Source organism: Amblyomma maculatum, chromosome 9, assembly GCF_055883805.1.
Source record: "Amblyomma maculatum isolate TAMU_Amacu chromosome 9, ASM5588380v1, whole genome shotgun sequence".
NCBI classification, from domain to species: domain Eukaryota; kingdom Metazoa; phylum Arthropoda; class Arachnida; order Ixodida; family Ixodidae; genus Amblyomma; species Amblyomma maculatum.
Window position 1 is genome coordinate 88533838 of NC_139352.1, and position 14047 is coordinate 88547884.

General features: G+C 45.7%; 1 protein-coding gene across 2 annotated transcripts in view; it reads left to right on the top strand.

Moving 5' to 3' along the window:
• Nucleotides 1-14047, top strand: part of LOC146179716 (uncharacterized) — a 79012-nt gene that overhangs the window by 54371 nt on the left and 10594 nt on the right. The window contains exons 9-10 of one of the 2 annotated variants that reach the window (XM_084579323.1): nt 3236-3442; nt 12033-12127. In XM_084579323.1, coding sequence (XP_084435449.1) covers nt 3236-3442; nt 12033-12127 — 302 coding nt within the window. Of the gene's footprint in view, nt 1-3235; nt 3443-11843; nt 12128-14047 lie in introns of both variants that reach the window. The other variant, XM_084579322.1, reaches the window with a different exon arrangement.

Here is a 14047-nt window from a genome sequence, read left to right on the forward strand (position 1 = left end):
TGGGCAAGCCCAAGTGCGGCTAGCGCTATAGAACCCGCATTGGTCCTATGTCATTATCTGAGGGGCTAACTGAAATAAAAAAAAATGTTCCTCCAAAGCGGCTGCCCAAATCGGTCCAAAGTAGGACCATCGCGGGGAGTTGGCGGGGTGTGCCCTTTTAACAATGCCGGAAAAATGTGGGCAGCCCCGCAAGGGCTGCCTGCATCGGCCCCTAGTAGGGCCCATTGGGGCTTTGTCGACAGCCCGCTTCGGGCCTACGTCGGCCCCTCTTGCAGCACCCACATTGAGCCCACCGGGGCTGTCCTGCATTGCCTAAATCGGGCCCACCGGGGCCCACCCTTCAGAGCCCACTTTGTGCTACCTGGGGAGATACCCATTGAGTTCTGCATTTTTGAAGAAAGCCAGGCTCAGAAGGTGGAACAAAAAAAAGAAGAAACGACCTGCTGAAGAAACTGAGCAACAACGAGCAGCTATCAGTTCTTACCAGGTTTGACCGTGCTAAACCATTAGCAAATTTTTTCGCTAGAGCCGTCCATCCTTATTGTCATGCGGAACGTGCGGCGTAGCGCAAGCTGTGACGAGTGCAAACGTTAAGAAGCGTTATTGTTTTTGCTAGAGTCGACTATCCTTAAAATAACAGCTTGAGGGGCTAGTTGGTGCTGCACAATACCCAGGAATGTGGCGCAACAAACTATCCTTGTCGTCGTGCTGAACGTGCGGCGCAGCGAAAGCTATTGCGTCTGCGGATGTTAAGAAGCGGCATTGTTTTTACCAGAGTCGTCCATCCTTGCATCTATGAATCAACTAAAGCGTGCGGTCAGCTGCGATCATGACACCGGCTTTAGCTATGTTCGCTTCAAACGGTATTTGCAGCTATTACGGATTCCAATGACTTTATGGCAGTGTACTATGCGCGCCCCAAGCACAGCGAGATAAATCGATCTGGCTTGTGCAATCAAGCGACCACGGGCACTCAGCTAAGTTCGCTCCCCGCCACCACAGGAGCTGCATCAAAAGCACGGTGTAAGAGTAGTTTACACCGGGATCAAAAGTATAGTCAAAAGATAAATACGTCGCCGTGTTATCGCTGCGAAGCATCTGGATGCACTGCCAATACACGAACTGTAGATGCGACGACCGAAACAGAAGAACGAGGCACTGACTAACGCTTTTGTTTTTGCTTTCGAATTTTTAGCGGCAAAAGTAGATGGTGGGTTCATTATTAGACTGGGTTGATTACACGACAAATACGGTATCAGTATTCATGATCGCAAGCGGCGTCCCAAGCCGATTTCTGTATGAACTATTTCGCGACCCCCTTCGAGTTCGATATATCCGGGTTCGACTGCATATCTGAGCTGCCAGCTAGTGAAAATATACATGCCACTTTTGATCACTGAGGCTGACCACTCATACTTGTGGATATGGAAGAGCAGTTTCCGGTCAACATAGGCGTGCTGTGTCTTGGTTAACAAAGGCAAGAAGGGGTGGCATGTATCGTAACGGAGAACCAACTTGTCTTTGAACCTAGGTGGTGGCGCTGATGCAGCCATCTTGCCACTTGGTATTAAAAAGCATTAAAGTCAGCCATCCTATCTTGTGGGAAGTGTGGCACAAATTATAGTGTGCTGGATAAGAATTGAGAGTTTTTCTTAAAAGTGAATGCACTCTATTTTCTTTGTGCCGAGGACGACTGTGTTGCGCAGAGTAGGCCATAATACAGTAAAAGCCAGAGTTTCACATTCACGTACTCTTTGCGTCCTGGAAAAAGATTTCAGCTCCCAAACCAGTGTGTGAAGTGCGAAAAAGGTGATCGGCTGCATGCTTTCCATGGCAGCAACAGGGATGATGGAAAGAAAGAAGACAGAAAAGGAGTCTCATTTGAGACTGCGAACAATTACTGACAGGTTTGGTTTGGTTTTGATTGTGGGGTTTAACGTCCCAAAGCCACTCAGGCTATGAGAGACGCCGTAGTCTAGGTTTGTAGCATGAAGGCAATAAGGGCTTCTCATAATGTTGGAAATATTGGCCTCAGAGAAAGGGGTGGGTACACTGCTCAGAGGCAGCATTTTCACAGGCTAAAAGTATACCGAGAGTTACTATATGTTTCAGGCACTCCCATGACAATAGAAAAAGAAGCTGATTTTGCACTCGGTTGGAAAAATCTACAAGGTCTCATTGTACAAGTGCTTGATGAGAATCTTAGCGTAGCAGACGAGGAACAAGCAGAACGCTGTCTGTTGCCACAGGCACTGAGCACATATTTGAACTGTGTGAAAGGCTGTGGCCTATTATTGAGGCATGAAGTTTTACTAACGCACTATAAAGAAAGAAAAGAAAAGGGAATTGGGAAACTTTCTGTTTGGGTGCTCTGAAACGTGTGCGCACATGGCAGATTGGTGCTGTTGCATTCAAAGAATAAGTGTGACAGTGAGGGCCTGGAAGTACTAAGCTAATAATCGCTGATCTTAACACCAGTCGTCTCTTTCTGCTAGTTTTGAAAAGGAGAAGTTCTTGGCCGCATAGTGCGGTACATGTGTCATTTTGGCATGCAATAAACGTTGGTGAGCTGTCAATTAAGAGATCTAAAACATTCCTCTTGATGAATCTGTTGCTGATTTGATTAAATGTTTCACGTTCTCACAATGGTTTAGCACATTTCCAGAGTGTTGCTGTTTGCGCGGGGATGACAGGCATTACCTTTTCGGTTGTACCTCGCACAATGCATCCATTGGTCATTCTTTGTCACATAGATGTCTAGAGTGCTGGCCATTAAGACAAGAGTACTGGTTCCTGTAATTTTGGCTCACAAGTTGTCAAAGGCACTATTCAGTGTGTTGACTTCAGATCCAGTTCCTTTTGTTTGTGTTTTTACTGCCCCGTCTACCTTATCATCTCTTTCTCCATCCCTTGTGTACCTGGTGGGAAGAGCAAATGTTCTGCAGACATCCTTGCAGTGTTTTTGAAGAAGCACACCCCGGGAGCCAAGCAGTAACCTAGAGAGAGGTCTGTTCTGATCCGGCCGAGCGTCCCGCTGGCCATCGACTGCCCGCGGCAAACACAGTGCAGCGCGCTTTTAACGAAATACAAAGCGGTCACGAGGGGCGGATACAAGAGGGCAGCACCCCAACGCGACACTTGTCCATGAGGTGGCTCCTTCCTCATCAGCCAAACACTACAATTTTCCTCTACCACGATTATTTGCCCTTGGTTCTCACGTGGCTCCTTCATGCAGCCCCTGTGGAACGTGCATCACGTGGCTGGGAGACCAATCACAGTCGTATAATATGGATGCTGCTGCTGCCTCTGCTAGTTGGCGCGGCTGCGGTTATTGGCCTGGCCGTCCTGTGGGCGCGGCCACAAGTGTGGGGCCAGCCCAACAGACTGTTGAGGTCCCCCCTGCCCTCGATGAACAATCCTCGGCACAACCCTGGACCACCCGGTGTGTACCCTGGAAGCCACCGTAATGATATTGGGTGGGGCTTTAAATCAAAACAAAAAATGCGTATCTTGATGTGCACAGCTGGAGTTTGGGTGAGTGCCACACAATGATAGTGCGGCGTCAGAAAGGAACAAAAGCTCAAGGGTGCTGGAAGCCACATGTTTACATGAAGGCATGTAGCGTATGCCCTGAAATCAACAGAAGCACAAAGCGAAGTGTGAACGCGAAAACAAAAAGAAGCGAAGATGAATGCCATTTTAATAGGTGGTCAGTCCTAGCCCAAGATGTTGGTTGAGTCTTCCGTCATTTCTGGTCACTAGAAGGATACGCATTTCACTTCTTTTGCAATATTAATAACTTCCGGTTATTATGAACATTTTGTTTAAAGAGGGAAACTGGTCTCAAAATGACTTTCCTTTTTTAGCCATCCGAATTAATGCAACTTGGTGGATTTCAACAGTTGCTGTGCAGATTCCAAAACTACAATTATTCCTTCTGGGATCAATTTATTTCTGAGATAATACAATAATTAGCATAATTCTTAAATTAACAAATACAAAATAACCACTAATGAAATTCTTCAGCTGAGCATATTGCTGCACACTTGAAAGAATAAGGAACACAATGCTGCAAGCAGTATTTGATTACGCAATTATTATTTTTTTTTTGCATAACAAAGTTTAAAGGTAAAATATAGTATATAGTGGTCACAGAAAAATGCATTTTATAAATTTTGAAAATAAAAATAAAACATCGACTTGCAGCATTGTAGGCTGCACGTATTTGGCTTCATGCTGATCAAGAAATTACTACTCTATTTACAATAGGCCCTGAGAAATTTAGAAATTTAGAAAAAAAAAGTAAAAACAATATTTACATATTCACAGTGAAAAATTACTAATAGGCCCCAGGGACATAGTATCTTTGATTCTTACCATCTTTGTGTCGTTTCTTCATGGTGTGCTGTACATTTGCTGCTGATGCGTGATTGGTAGTGGATGCAGCTGATAGGCGTTTGTTTTTATTAGCCATGCGCTGGACGCTTTGTGGGCTATGATTCATGCTAAGCTTGATTTGAATGCCTGCTGAGGTTCTTGTGTAGCCCACATCGAACTTCATGACCACAGAGATGCATGTTTCTCTTTTGGCGCCAGTGCCCAGATGAGGGAATGCAAGCTCTCATTGCGGTTCTGAGTTTTGCCCCGTTCACAACCTTCAAGAAACTTCTTATCTGATATATGCTGATACATTGGCAGCAATGCTTTGGTGACATGATCAGAGAGGCTGTAATAATGCCTGTGCGTTGGCTCTCCTTTTTCTGTTGTAGCATTTTGCTGAGACCAGCAATCTGGCCCTGTCGAGAAAAGGCTGTCATTAGACACTTCATCATTGGATGTCGCATGATAATTTGTTCCTTAACAGGTTTTTCCGTTGCTTCCACGTCAGAGCGTAGAACTGCAGTGCCCAGGCGTAGTAAGAGTTCAATTTGTTGACGAGCTCTCCGGTAAACTTCCAAAACAGGCCCGTGAAAAGTTATCTAGCGGCGCCGACTCCAATATGCGACGAGTGGCCTCACGTCATCCATGCCCCGTCTTAGGATACGGCTATGTTGCCAGTGTTGTCCAACTTCAGCTTCCGCAGTAATTACGGCTTCTGCAGTGATTGCGTGGCCTGAGTTGGTTGCTTTATCGGCTGCAGAAGCAGCGCCAGGGGTGAGCTTTGTTTTGATGTAGTTCTGCCACGTTGCCGTATGCAGTCCACTGTGCGAGACATTCATTGCGGCGAAAATGTCATTTTGTACGGTTTGCCGATTTTCGGTGCTAACTGAAGCGTCATGTGATTGAACTGTGAGCCACTCGAATCTAGTGTGTCGCGCGGGGCGCTGCTCTCTGGTTAGAAAGGTGAGCAGAGCGAGCCCATTGCTCAAGTTAGTCTTGTTCTGTACGGCCCAACATGCCGAATAAACATGTTGCTTAGTCGCTCTGCCTCCGGTTCGCTCACCGCGGCTACAACACTAATCATCGACCGCGCTGCCAAGATGTTCACCGCAAAGTGGTAGACGGTTTGCTTACCATTCACATTCGGGGAACTCCACTCCGTTGCCGTGTCGCGGCAGTGACAACATGAGAGGATAAGAACAGCAACACCGTATAGTCGGTCACGACAGTCAATTCTGACGATGCCGCTGCACGTCTTGATGACACCTCATTTCAGACGGGGTATATCAAAACTTGTGATTAACAGGTCTAATAGAGTCTGAGAAGAAAGGATTACTATTGTGAATAACTCTATACTATTCCAGCATAGGTGGTAGCTCAACAGTTTCCAAAACTTTTCTTTACACTGTTATCAGCAACACAATTTAAGTTGAATCCACACCTAGCATTACGTGGTATTTGTTCTTGTTAACAAACTGCAAATTAGGATACAAAAAAGAAAAATCTAGCATGTATCTCCAGAGGGTGGACGATAAAAGACGCAGATGTTTGAGTTTGATCTTAGTGTTTTTTTTTTATCTGGCGTGACAGCGCAGAACTCTGAAAGCAGTTCACACCTAATTTATTTCAAGTAAGACCACTAACACTGCCCCTCGTTGGTCAGTACGATTTATAAAACATGATCGGTATTCGGGAATTCGGAACACATCACGCTCAGTGTTGAACCATGTTTCAGAGAAAATTATTACATGAAATCGTACTCCAACTTCGCGACAGAAACAGTCAAGATGAGCGTATTTATTTCTGCCTGATTGCAAATTCAAGTAAATGCTGTTAAAATGTGCCTGAGGACTCTTGTTGGCATGCATGTTCAGTTTTGATATATCTAGGTAATTTACATCTTAGAAAGCCATGACGAAAACAATGCAAGGAAAAAAGAATACAGTGGAGAATGCGATCGGAAATAATCGCAATTCTTCACAGTAAAGCGTATTTTAATCGACGCAATCACCGATAGCTACCCGTAATTTAAGCAACTCGGCGGCCAGTAAGCACCTGCAGGTAATGAAACATATCAATTTGTGCCAAGACACAGCAAAGGGACATATACTTTCGCTATCAGTACAGTTCAAGTCGGCCAGGATACATTTAGAAAGCTCTTGATCTTTCTCAGCTTAAACTAAGTGTTTTTTATTCAGTACCAAGTTTCATCATTTTAAGGCCATTTTTTGTTTCGAAAACTGGAGATGACCCATTATTCCCAAGCAGTTAACATACGAAATGGCTAACTGTGTGCTTCTACTCGATCTTATTAAGGTCACTCCAAATCTGAATGATTATTGTTTGCTCGCCATCCGACTGCTTTCCATATTTCTTGCCCCCTCTGTTCCAGACGGACTTCCACCCAGTAGCCTTTTTCTTGGCAACAGTCAAGCTCAGAAGGCGCATAGGACGGAATATGGTTGATCATTAACGAAGAGCGATGACGTTGATGTATCTCCAAAGTCGGGGTTGTTCAGTTACAGTTCCCTTGCCTTTTCGATCAGGGCATCTCTTTTTTGGCGTTTACTGAACTGCACAATGATATTATTGGGCTTGGATTTCGAGGGAACGCGGTGACACGCCTCAATGTCCTAGTAGACTCAGACTCGTACAAGCTTTTGTCACGAGCAGAATGTGCTACGCGACTCCATTCCTAAATATCAACAAGACCGAAGAACACAAATTAAACACCATAATTAGGAGATGCACGAAGTGCGCTCTAGGACTCCCCATAACTACTTCTAACGACATTCTAGAGAAAATGGGGTTGCATAATGAGTGGAAAGAGCTGGCTGCGGCGGTCAGGCTGTCCCAGAGAGAGAGACTCGCAGGAACGGCGGCGGGTAGGCAAATCCTCGATTGGGTAAACCTACTAGCGCCCGGGGAAGGCGAAAGTGTCAGAGAAAGCATAGATCGAGAAATCAGAAAGCATCTATACGTCTCGCCCATACCGAAGAACATGCACCCCGTACACGACGAGGGGAGGAGAAAAAGCAGAGCTAAGCACCTCGCTAACAAATTGGACAAACTCCCGCCGGGATCGGTCGCCTACACCGATGCAGCGATCGGGAAAGAAGGCGACGTAACCTCGGTCGCCCTATTGGACACTGGGATCGCCATAGGAATAGAAAGAAATCGAGATCTATCGCCGGTAGAGGCGGAGGAGATTGCAATAGCCATTGCCATTGCACGACCAGGCGTGAAACACGTCATCAGCGATAGCAAAGCGGCGGTTAGAAATTTTAGCAAGGGTAGAGTCAGCAATCGTGCTGCAAAACTTCTGAACGAGTCGTCTCTCGCCGAAAGCGTGACCATAATCTCGACCCCAGAACACGCCGGTCTCGCCGGCAACGAGGCTGCCCACATGCTCGCTAGCTCCTCGCTACCTCGGGGTGCTGCGGACGCCTCCACAACATCTAAAACCAAAGAATGTATAGGTACCTTTAGGGATGTAACCGACAACTTGAAGAAAGACCGGAGGATATATCCGCCACCGGTTAGATCCCTGAGTAAAAAGGAATCGTACGACTGGAGAAGACTCCAAGCTCGAAATTTCTTTTCGCCCCTGTGGAGGAGTTGGACGGGTGCCAGAGGGCGGAAGAGGGACGGTGCAGAAACCGAAATTTGTAAATTTTGCGGCCACGTGGCAACATTAGATCATATAATATGGAGATGCGTTCGTGCCCCAGGGCGCAACGCGATTAAAACTAGCGATAAATGGGAGACCACGCTAAGAAGCTCCGACGAAAAAACACAGCGATTCGCTTTCCGCCTGGCGGCCGAGGCTGAAGACCTCTTCTCCTAGACGAGGCCGGGTGTCCTCTGGCCGCGGTGTGACAGACTGCCTCCCCGGACGCCTGCGTGCGGACTCGTAGGTGGCTGCTGCACCATATTCGGCGGAAATAAATGTTCTTCCTCCTCCTTCTCGGTAGCAAACGGTACACCGGTTAGCTTTCCCAGTTGGCAACCAGTGTCCGCAACATTTTCATAGATAGATAGATAGATAGATAGATAGATAGATGGATGGATGGATGGACGGACGGACGGACGGACGGACGGACGGACGGACGGATAGTGGTGCGCCCTACATTGCCATGAAGACAGCAGGCTTTTCTCTAGACAAGGAGAATTACAATCTGCTTCTCATGAGCCCGGCGGGGAGTAGTGGTTTGTATGTTTGGTTGGGGATTGGATAGATAGTGGTTCAATTTCCGATGGAGACAGGATTTTTCCTTCAGGTCCCATTTTGAAGTAGGCTTTTTATTACGATTTCTGATCACACTTTCTGTACATCGTCATGAGCCAAGCAAAGCTTTTACCTTAAAAAGCCCATGCTACCCAAGCAGCCTTCTCTAACCTAACAGCATCCCAGTTTTCTCAATAATAGGGAACCAGAGTAGGTGCTTTACACTCGAAGTTCGCATTCGATCAAGTTGAGCCACTCTTTTGCATCTTGGCAGTTGAGCTCATAACCTTGAACTGAAGGCCAGGAATTTAAGTTCCACAAGCGCACTGGTTGCATATGCGATACAACTTAGGTTTCCATTACATTGTTTCTCTACTCATTCTGCTTTTATTTCTCTATATCCCTGCGTTACTCTGAAGAACATGGCTGCGAGCGTTCATTCTCGGAATTAAAATGCACATTGTAAAAAAGGCATCCGTTTAGTGCATATAGGTAAACAGTGGACTACCTCAGCTGCTTCTAAATTATGCAATTTAGCTTTGCAAAGCGTTGCTTTGGGTGAACCCTTTGCATTTGATGCACTGAAAATACTCACTCCATATGGGTACCTACAAGATGGCTATCCATTGGACGCTGTTAATCTACATTGCGTCGTACCAACCTGCGCATTGTAGAACGTTTCTGCCAGCTAGACCGTGGAATTCTCGCCTCCCGAATTTCGCACAGAAATGAAATTTGGCCGTTAGTATTTTTATTACCAAATGCGTTTGTGTTACTTGCATCATTCATACAGAAGAAGCCAGATGTTCTTATCATATTCGTCGGTGGCAAAGCAAGAGAAGTCGATACCCCAGCGCTGACATCGGAGATGCTATCTTGCGCTGTTTCCCCCCTTCTCTGTCACAGATCTATGGTTACAGCAGAAGGGGTTTGCGAACAGCACAAGATGGCGCCTCCGATGCCAGCGCTGGAAGAGTTGGGGCAGTGGCTTGTCTTGCTTCGCTGCCGCCGATTATGAATATCTGGCTTCTTCCGATCAAATAAGGCAAGTTCTCCGAACAACATTGATATAAAAATACTACGGCAAAATGTCATTTCTGCGTGAAATTTCAGCTGCGAGGATACAGCGGTTTCGTTAGGAGCAGCATTACGCCGGTAATTGTGCAACATGCAGTAGTAACTTTGGTTGAAAGGATAACTGATTTGCAGAAAAGCGAAAAAGCAGGTTTTTTGCTTGTTGAATTCGACGAAAATATGCACAGGCGAACAGAACTGGCAAGCATGGAGACAGACCAGTGGGAGTGAAAAAAAGTTTCAAAGGCAGATGCAAGCCTGGTTGAGTGCTCTGACAGAGGAAGCTAACCTTAAAAGCCAGTTTCGGCAATAACAGAGATCGACAGTATTCTGCGCACGGAGGCTGCAGTGAGCACTTATTCTTGTCACGATGTCAGATTACAGTGTATTATACCACATACTCAACGAGCAAGCACATATTTATACTGGTGCGACTTGTGTGACTCATTCTTTTGGAAAAATTCTCCTCTGGACGGATTTTGACCTGTATACAGGCGCATGCACCTGTGTACACAGTATGTGACAGGCAAAAGATTAACGTTTTCCTGGTAGAAGCAAAGAAGTTTTTGAAAAAGATTTTTAACATTGTTGAAGTTGCTATTGACACAACAATTCGGGCTGGCAAGTCCAAGGCGATGCCTTCACTTGGAAAGTATGCAGAAAGCCATGAAGGCGGAGATAAAGAAGGTTAGTCAATGACAACTTCAGCGACTATCATATATATATCACTGGACGTTTACCTGGTTTTCAAATGTGAAAACTAGTCTAAGCATATGATCGTGAATAAATGCGTGACAAACGAAATATCGGAGCTGCTACGGCTTGGTCACAGTGTTCGTTTTATAGTACTATAAAATCGTAGTATAAAATCGTAGACTTACAATTGTGTAAACGTCGTAAATACTCAGAGAAATGGCAAGAAATATTGTGACGTGGCAGGAGGCTTACACACCCCGTAAAACACGTAAAACACTGGAAACGCTTCCACCAAATGAACAGGGCGCACCGGACGTTAAAGCACAGACCGCTGCCAAGGATTAGGGCACCGAGCACGCACTAGGCGCACACACGCTTCATCTGCCTCATCTTTGATGAGTCGACCAATAGCAATAGGTTTCAGCATATCATCAAAATAAGCTAGTCAAGTGCTCTATTCAGCTGGAAAAAAAGTCTAAGCTAACATGAGTGGTACGCATATGATCATAGCCTGGCTCTGCACGGCTTGTAACATTCCGCAGTTGTGAAAGAGAGAATTTTACCGATACATTCTGGTTCAAATAGCAGTGAAGCTTATTCCAGAGTCGCGTAAATGTCCTGCAAAGCCAAAACAGAGCAGCGGAATCCGTGCGCATTCCTAGAGTGATCATAGCCCGAAAAGAGACCAATATGTAGTTTCTGTGGCAATATAAAAATGCTAGTGATCTCAAATCGGTGCGTTAGCTGTATGCCTGTCGTGCCATGAGTATTGGGAAGTCACCTTTCTGCTACTGGTGATGAAGGCAAACTGTCACCACATGTTGTTTGATTGGGGAACAAGAAGTAATATATTGATCACGAACACGAGGTTTGCTGTGCCTGGTCGGCTAACCTGTGCCGCCTCTTTCAGTCTCTTCGAATAATATAAGGACACCAGATGAACAAATAGCACAGTGCGGCTTCACGGATGAACCAGTCGTGACAGCATGCCTTGTGATGTCAGTGTGAGTCCAGGTTTTGAAGCACACATCGGAACAGAAGTAGAGTGTGCCTGATTTGAACTTTTTGTCTACTGACGGGAAGCTATACACGAACTATTCAAATGCTTGAGACCGTATTCAAATAATTGTTAACGTTCATGAGCACGGGCTATTTCATTTATTCAACTAGTAGAATAGAAAGACATTCCATTGATATTCTAGAATTTAGGTGCTCACACATAGCAGTTGAGCTAATTAGGATGTTTTTTGGGAGCATACAGCCTGAAAGGACCAACATTCAAGGGAGGAAGAGTTTAACCTCATTGGCCTCTGTGCTTAATTTTTTGAGCTTATACACTTTACAAATGACGAAGAGCATTCCTCAGCATATTTTGCACTTGTACCTGGTCTCTTTGTGGCAGAATCGACTAGTGTTTGATTTCCTCTTTCTTTTCATCCTCTCCCTCCTTCCTCTGTGTATACAGTGGTGAAGGTGGTGTACTCACGTGATAGCGACGAACACATGGTGGTGGTGTCTCAGTTATGCTCGCTACTCCAGAGCAAGCTGGGCATGCGCGTGCAATGGGATGAGGCGGCCATGGACGCCGCGCACGTGACGCACGACTGGGCCATGGCCATGGCTCAGCTACCCTGCCCCTTCTTCAATCCCGCAGCCGTCCAAGCAGCGGGAATAAAGGCTCCAGAGATGATCCTCGTACTCGAGTCGGATGGGGCGCTGCTCAAGCATCTGGCATACCGGCAGCACAAGGTGCGTATTCAGAGTAACACATTGCTTTGTTACTGGTTTGTTTGCGACGATGCCTGTTAGCGTCTGTGTCATGCCGAAAAAACGAGAGTTTTGACAAAACAGGATCTCCGCTATTTTGCTGGAGCCAAATGTGACCCGAAAAACTGAACTTGCGGACACCATACAGTTCGAATTATCGGTTATGAAAATGTACAGGTGTCGATGGGGCGCGACACAGTTCCTGAATAAAGTACGAAACATTGCGCAAGCCTGAATTATTCCACTCTGAGAAATTGGTCGGCTACTGCCGTTAAAAGTTGCAGTGGTGCCTTTCACTATCTGGCAGTGAGAGAACTTAGATGTGAAATCTTTAAGATAGAATGCTTTAACCTTGCAGGAACAAGTTCACTAATTCTGTATTTACATCCCGCAGTTTTGCCACATTGCACATCTAATTTATATACATATGCATTTAATTTCATATTGTTTTAGAGCCACATGCCCAAGAATTATTGAGGTGCAACCTCTTGTGTTTGTTTGTTGTGAAACACAGCTTAAATGATTGGTTGGGCTGGGTCTGTTACTTAAAACATATACATTTGAACATCAGTGTAACGAAGTTATATTTTTAGGGAAAACGTTAGTCATATCATTAACATTCCTGCTTGGAGCTTTTGTCTTCCAGTGGCGCAAATATTATTCCCCATCTTTGAAACCTTCCTCTTTTGCTCTATATTGCCTTCATGCATTCGAGTGGTTAACACAGGCGATGTTAGAAGAAACACCAAAGAAAACAAGCGGCGAGAGTAGTACAACAACGTTTTGTTAACTCAAAATCGCAGACCTCGAAACATAGCATCAGTCCAGATATTCCGCTGAACTGAGCAGCTCTCCACTGGTGGTGTGCATTTAGATATAACCTTTGAAACTCTTTGACCAAATTATGAATGTCAAAATTTTGATTGATTGCTGGAGCTTTAAATGCCATCACTAAGCATTTCCACGAGTTTCATATGTTGATGCAGTGACTGCAACGGAGCGGGTGCGCTTTCATCGAATACGAAATCAAGGCAACGAAGTGGGGTTGCGGAGTCTAATAATAGTGTCATACAGTCCTACGACCTCTCGCGTGCTCTCACGGCCTGATATGCACAAGACGGGCAAGAACAGGCCATTGCGAAATAGTGCAGCTGGTTTGGTTACTTGATTTAGCATTGTGGACGCGGGCTATGCCTTTAAAAATATAGATCATGGGCATCATCGGCTTGCGTATCAGGTGCGATTTAATGACCGCCGAGTTGCAGCGTTTGTCCGCACTTCATGGGGTCGATAACTAGCGATGAGACGGGCATGATGGGTAAGTATTGTTTATGACGTTTAACGTCCGAACTAACATTGACTATGAACAATGCGGTTGTAGAGGGTCCGAAAAACGTCGACTAATGGGGGTTTTAAAAGGCACTGACGTCCTACGCGTCACGAGCACCTTTTGTTTTGCTTTCTACGAAAAGCATCCTTCGTGGCCGGGATCAAATTCGCGCCTTCGGGATGAGCACGCGAGTGCTCTAAGCAGTGGTCATACGGTGTGGCGAGATGTGTTTACCTTAAGCACATAAGTACGGGCGCCCCGATTACAAGACAATGGAGTGACTATCTCAACGTATCTTTGCGTGCCGGCTAAAATAGATGCTCTAGGCAGCGCTGCTCAAGTCAAAACGTCACATGCGCTATTTGAACGGTGGCGTGCGTTCATGCTTGATATCAAAATATCAAATATGTTATTAGAACGTTCGAGCAGATGCTGCTTCACTAAGGTACAATGTTAGCAGCAAGGGAAATGCCATTCAAAGCTGTACTTGAATGGCATTTATGAATGCCCTTAATGACAAGGCCGCTGCTGGCATGCGGCCTTATCATTGTGATCGTAGCACGCAGATTGAT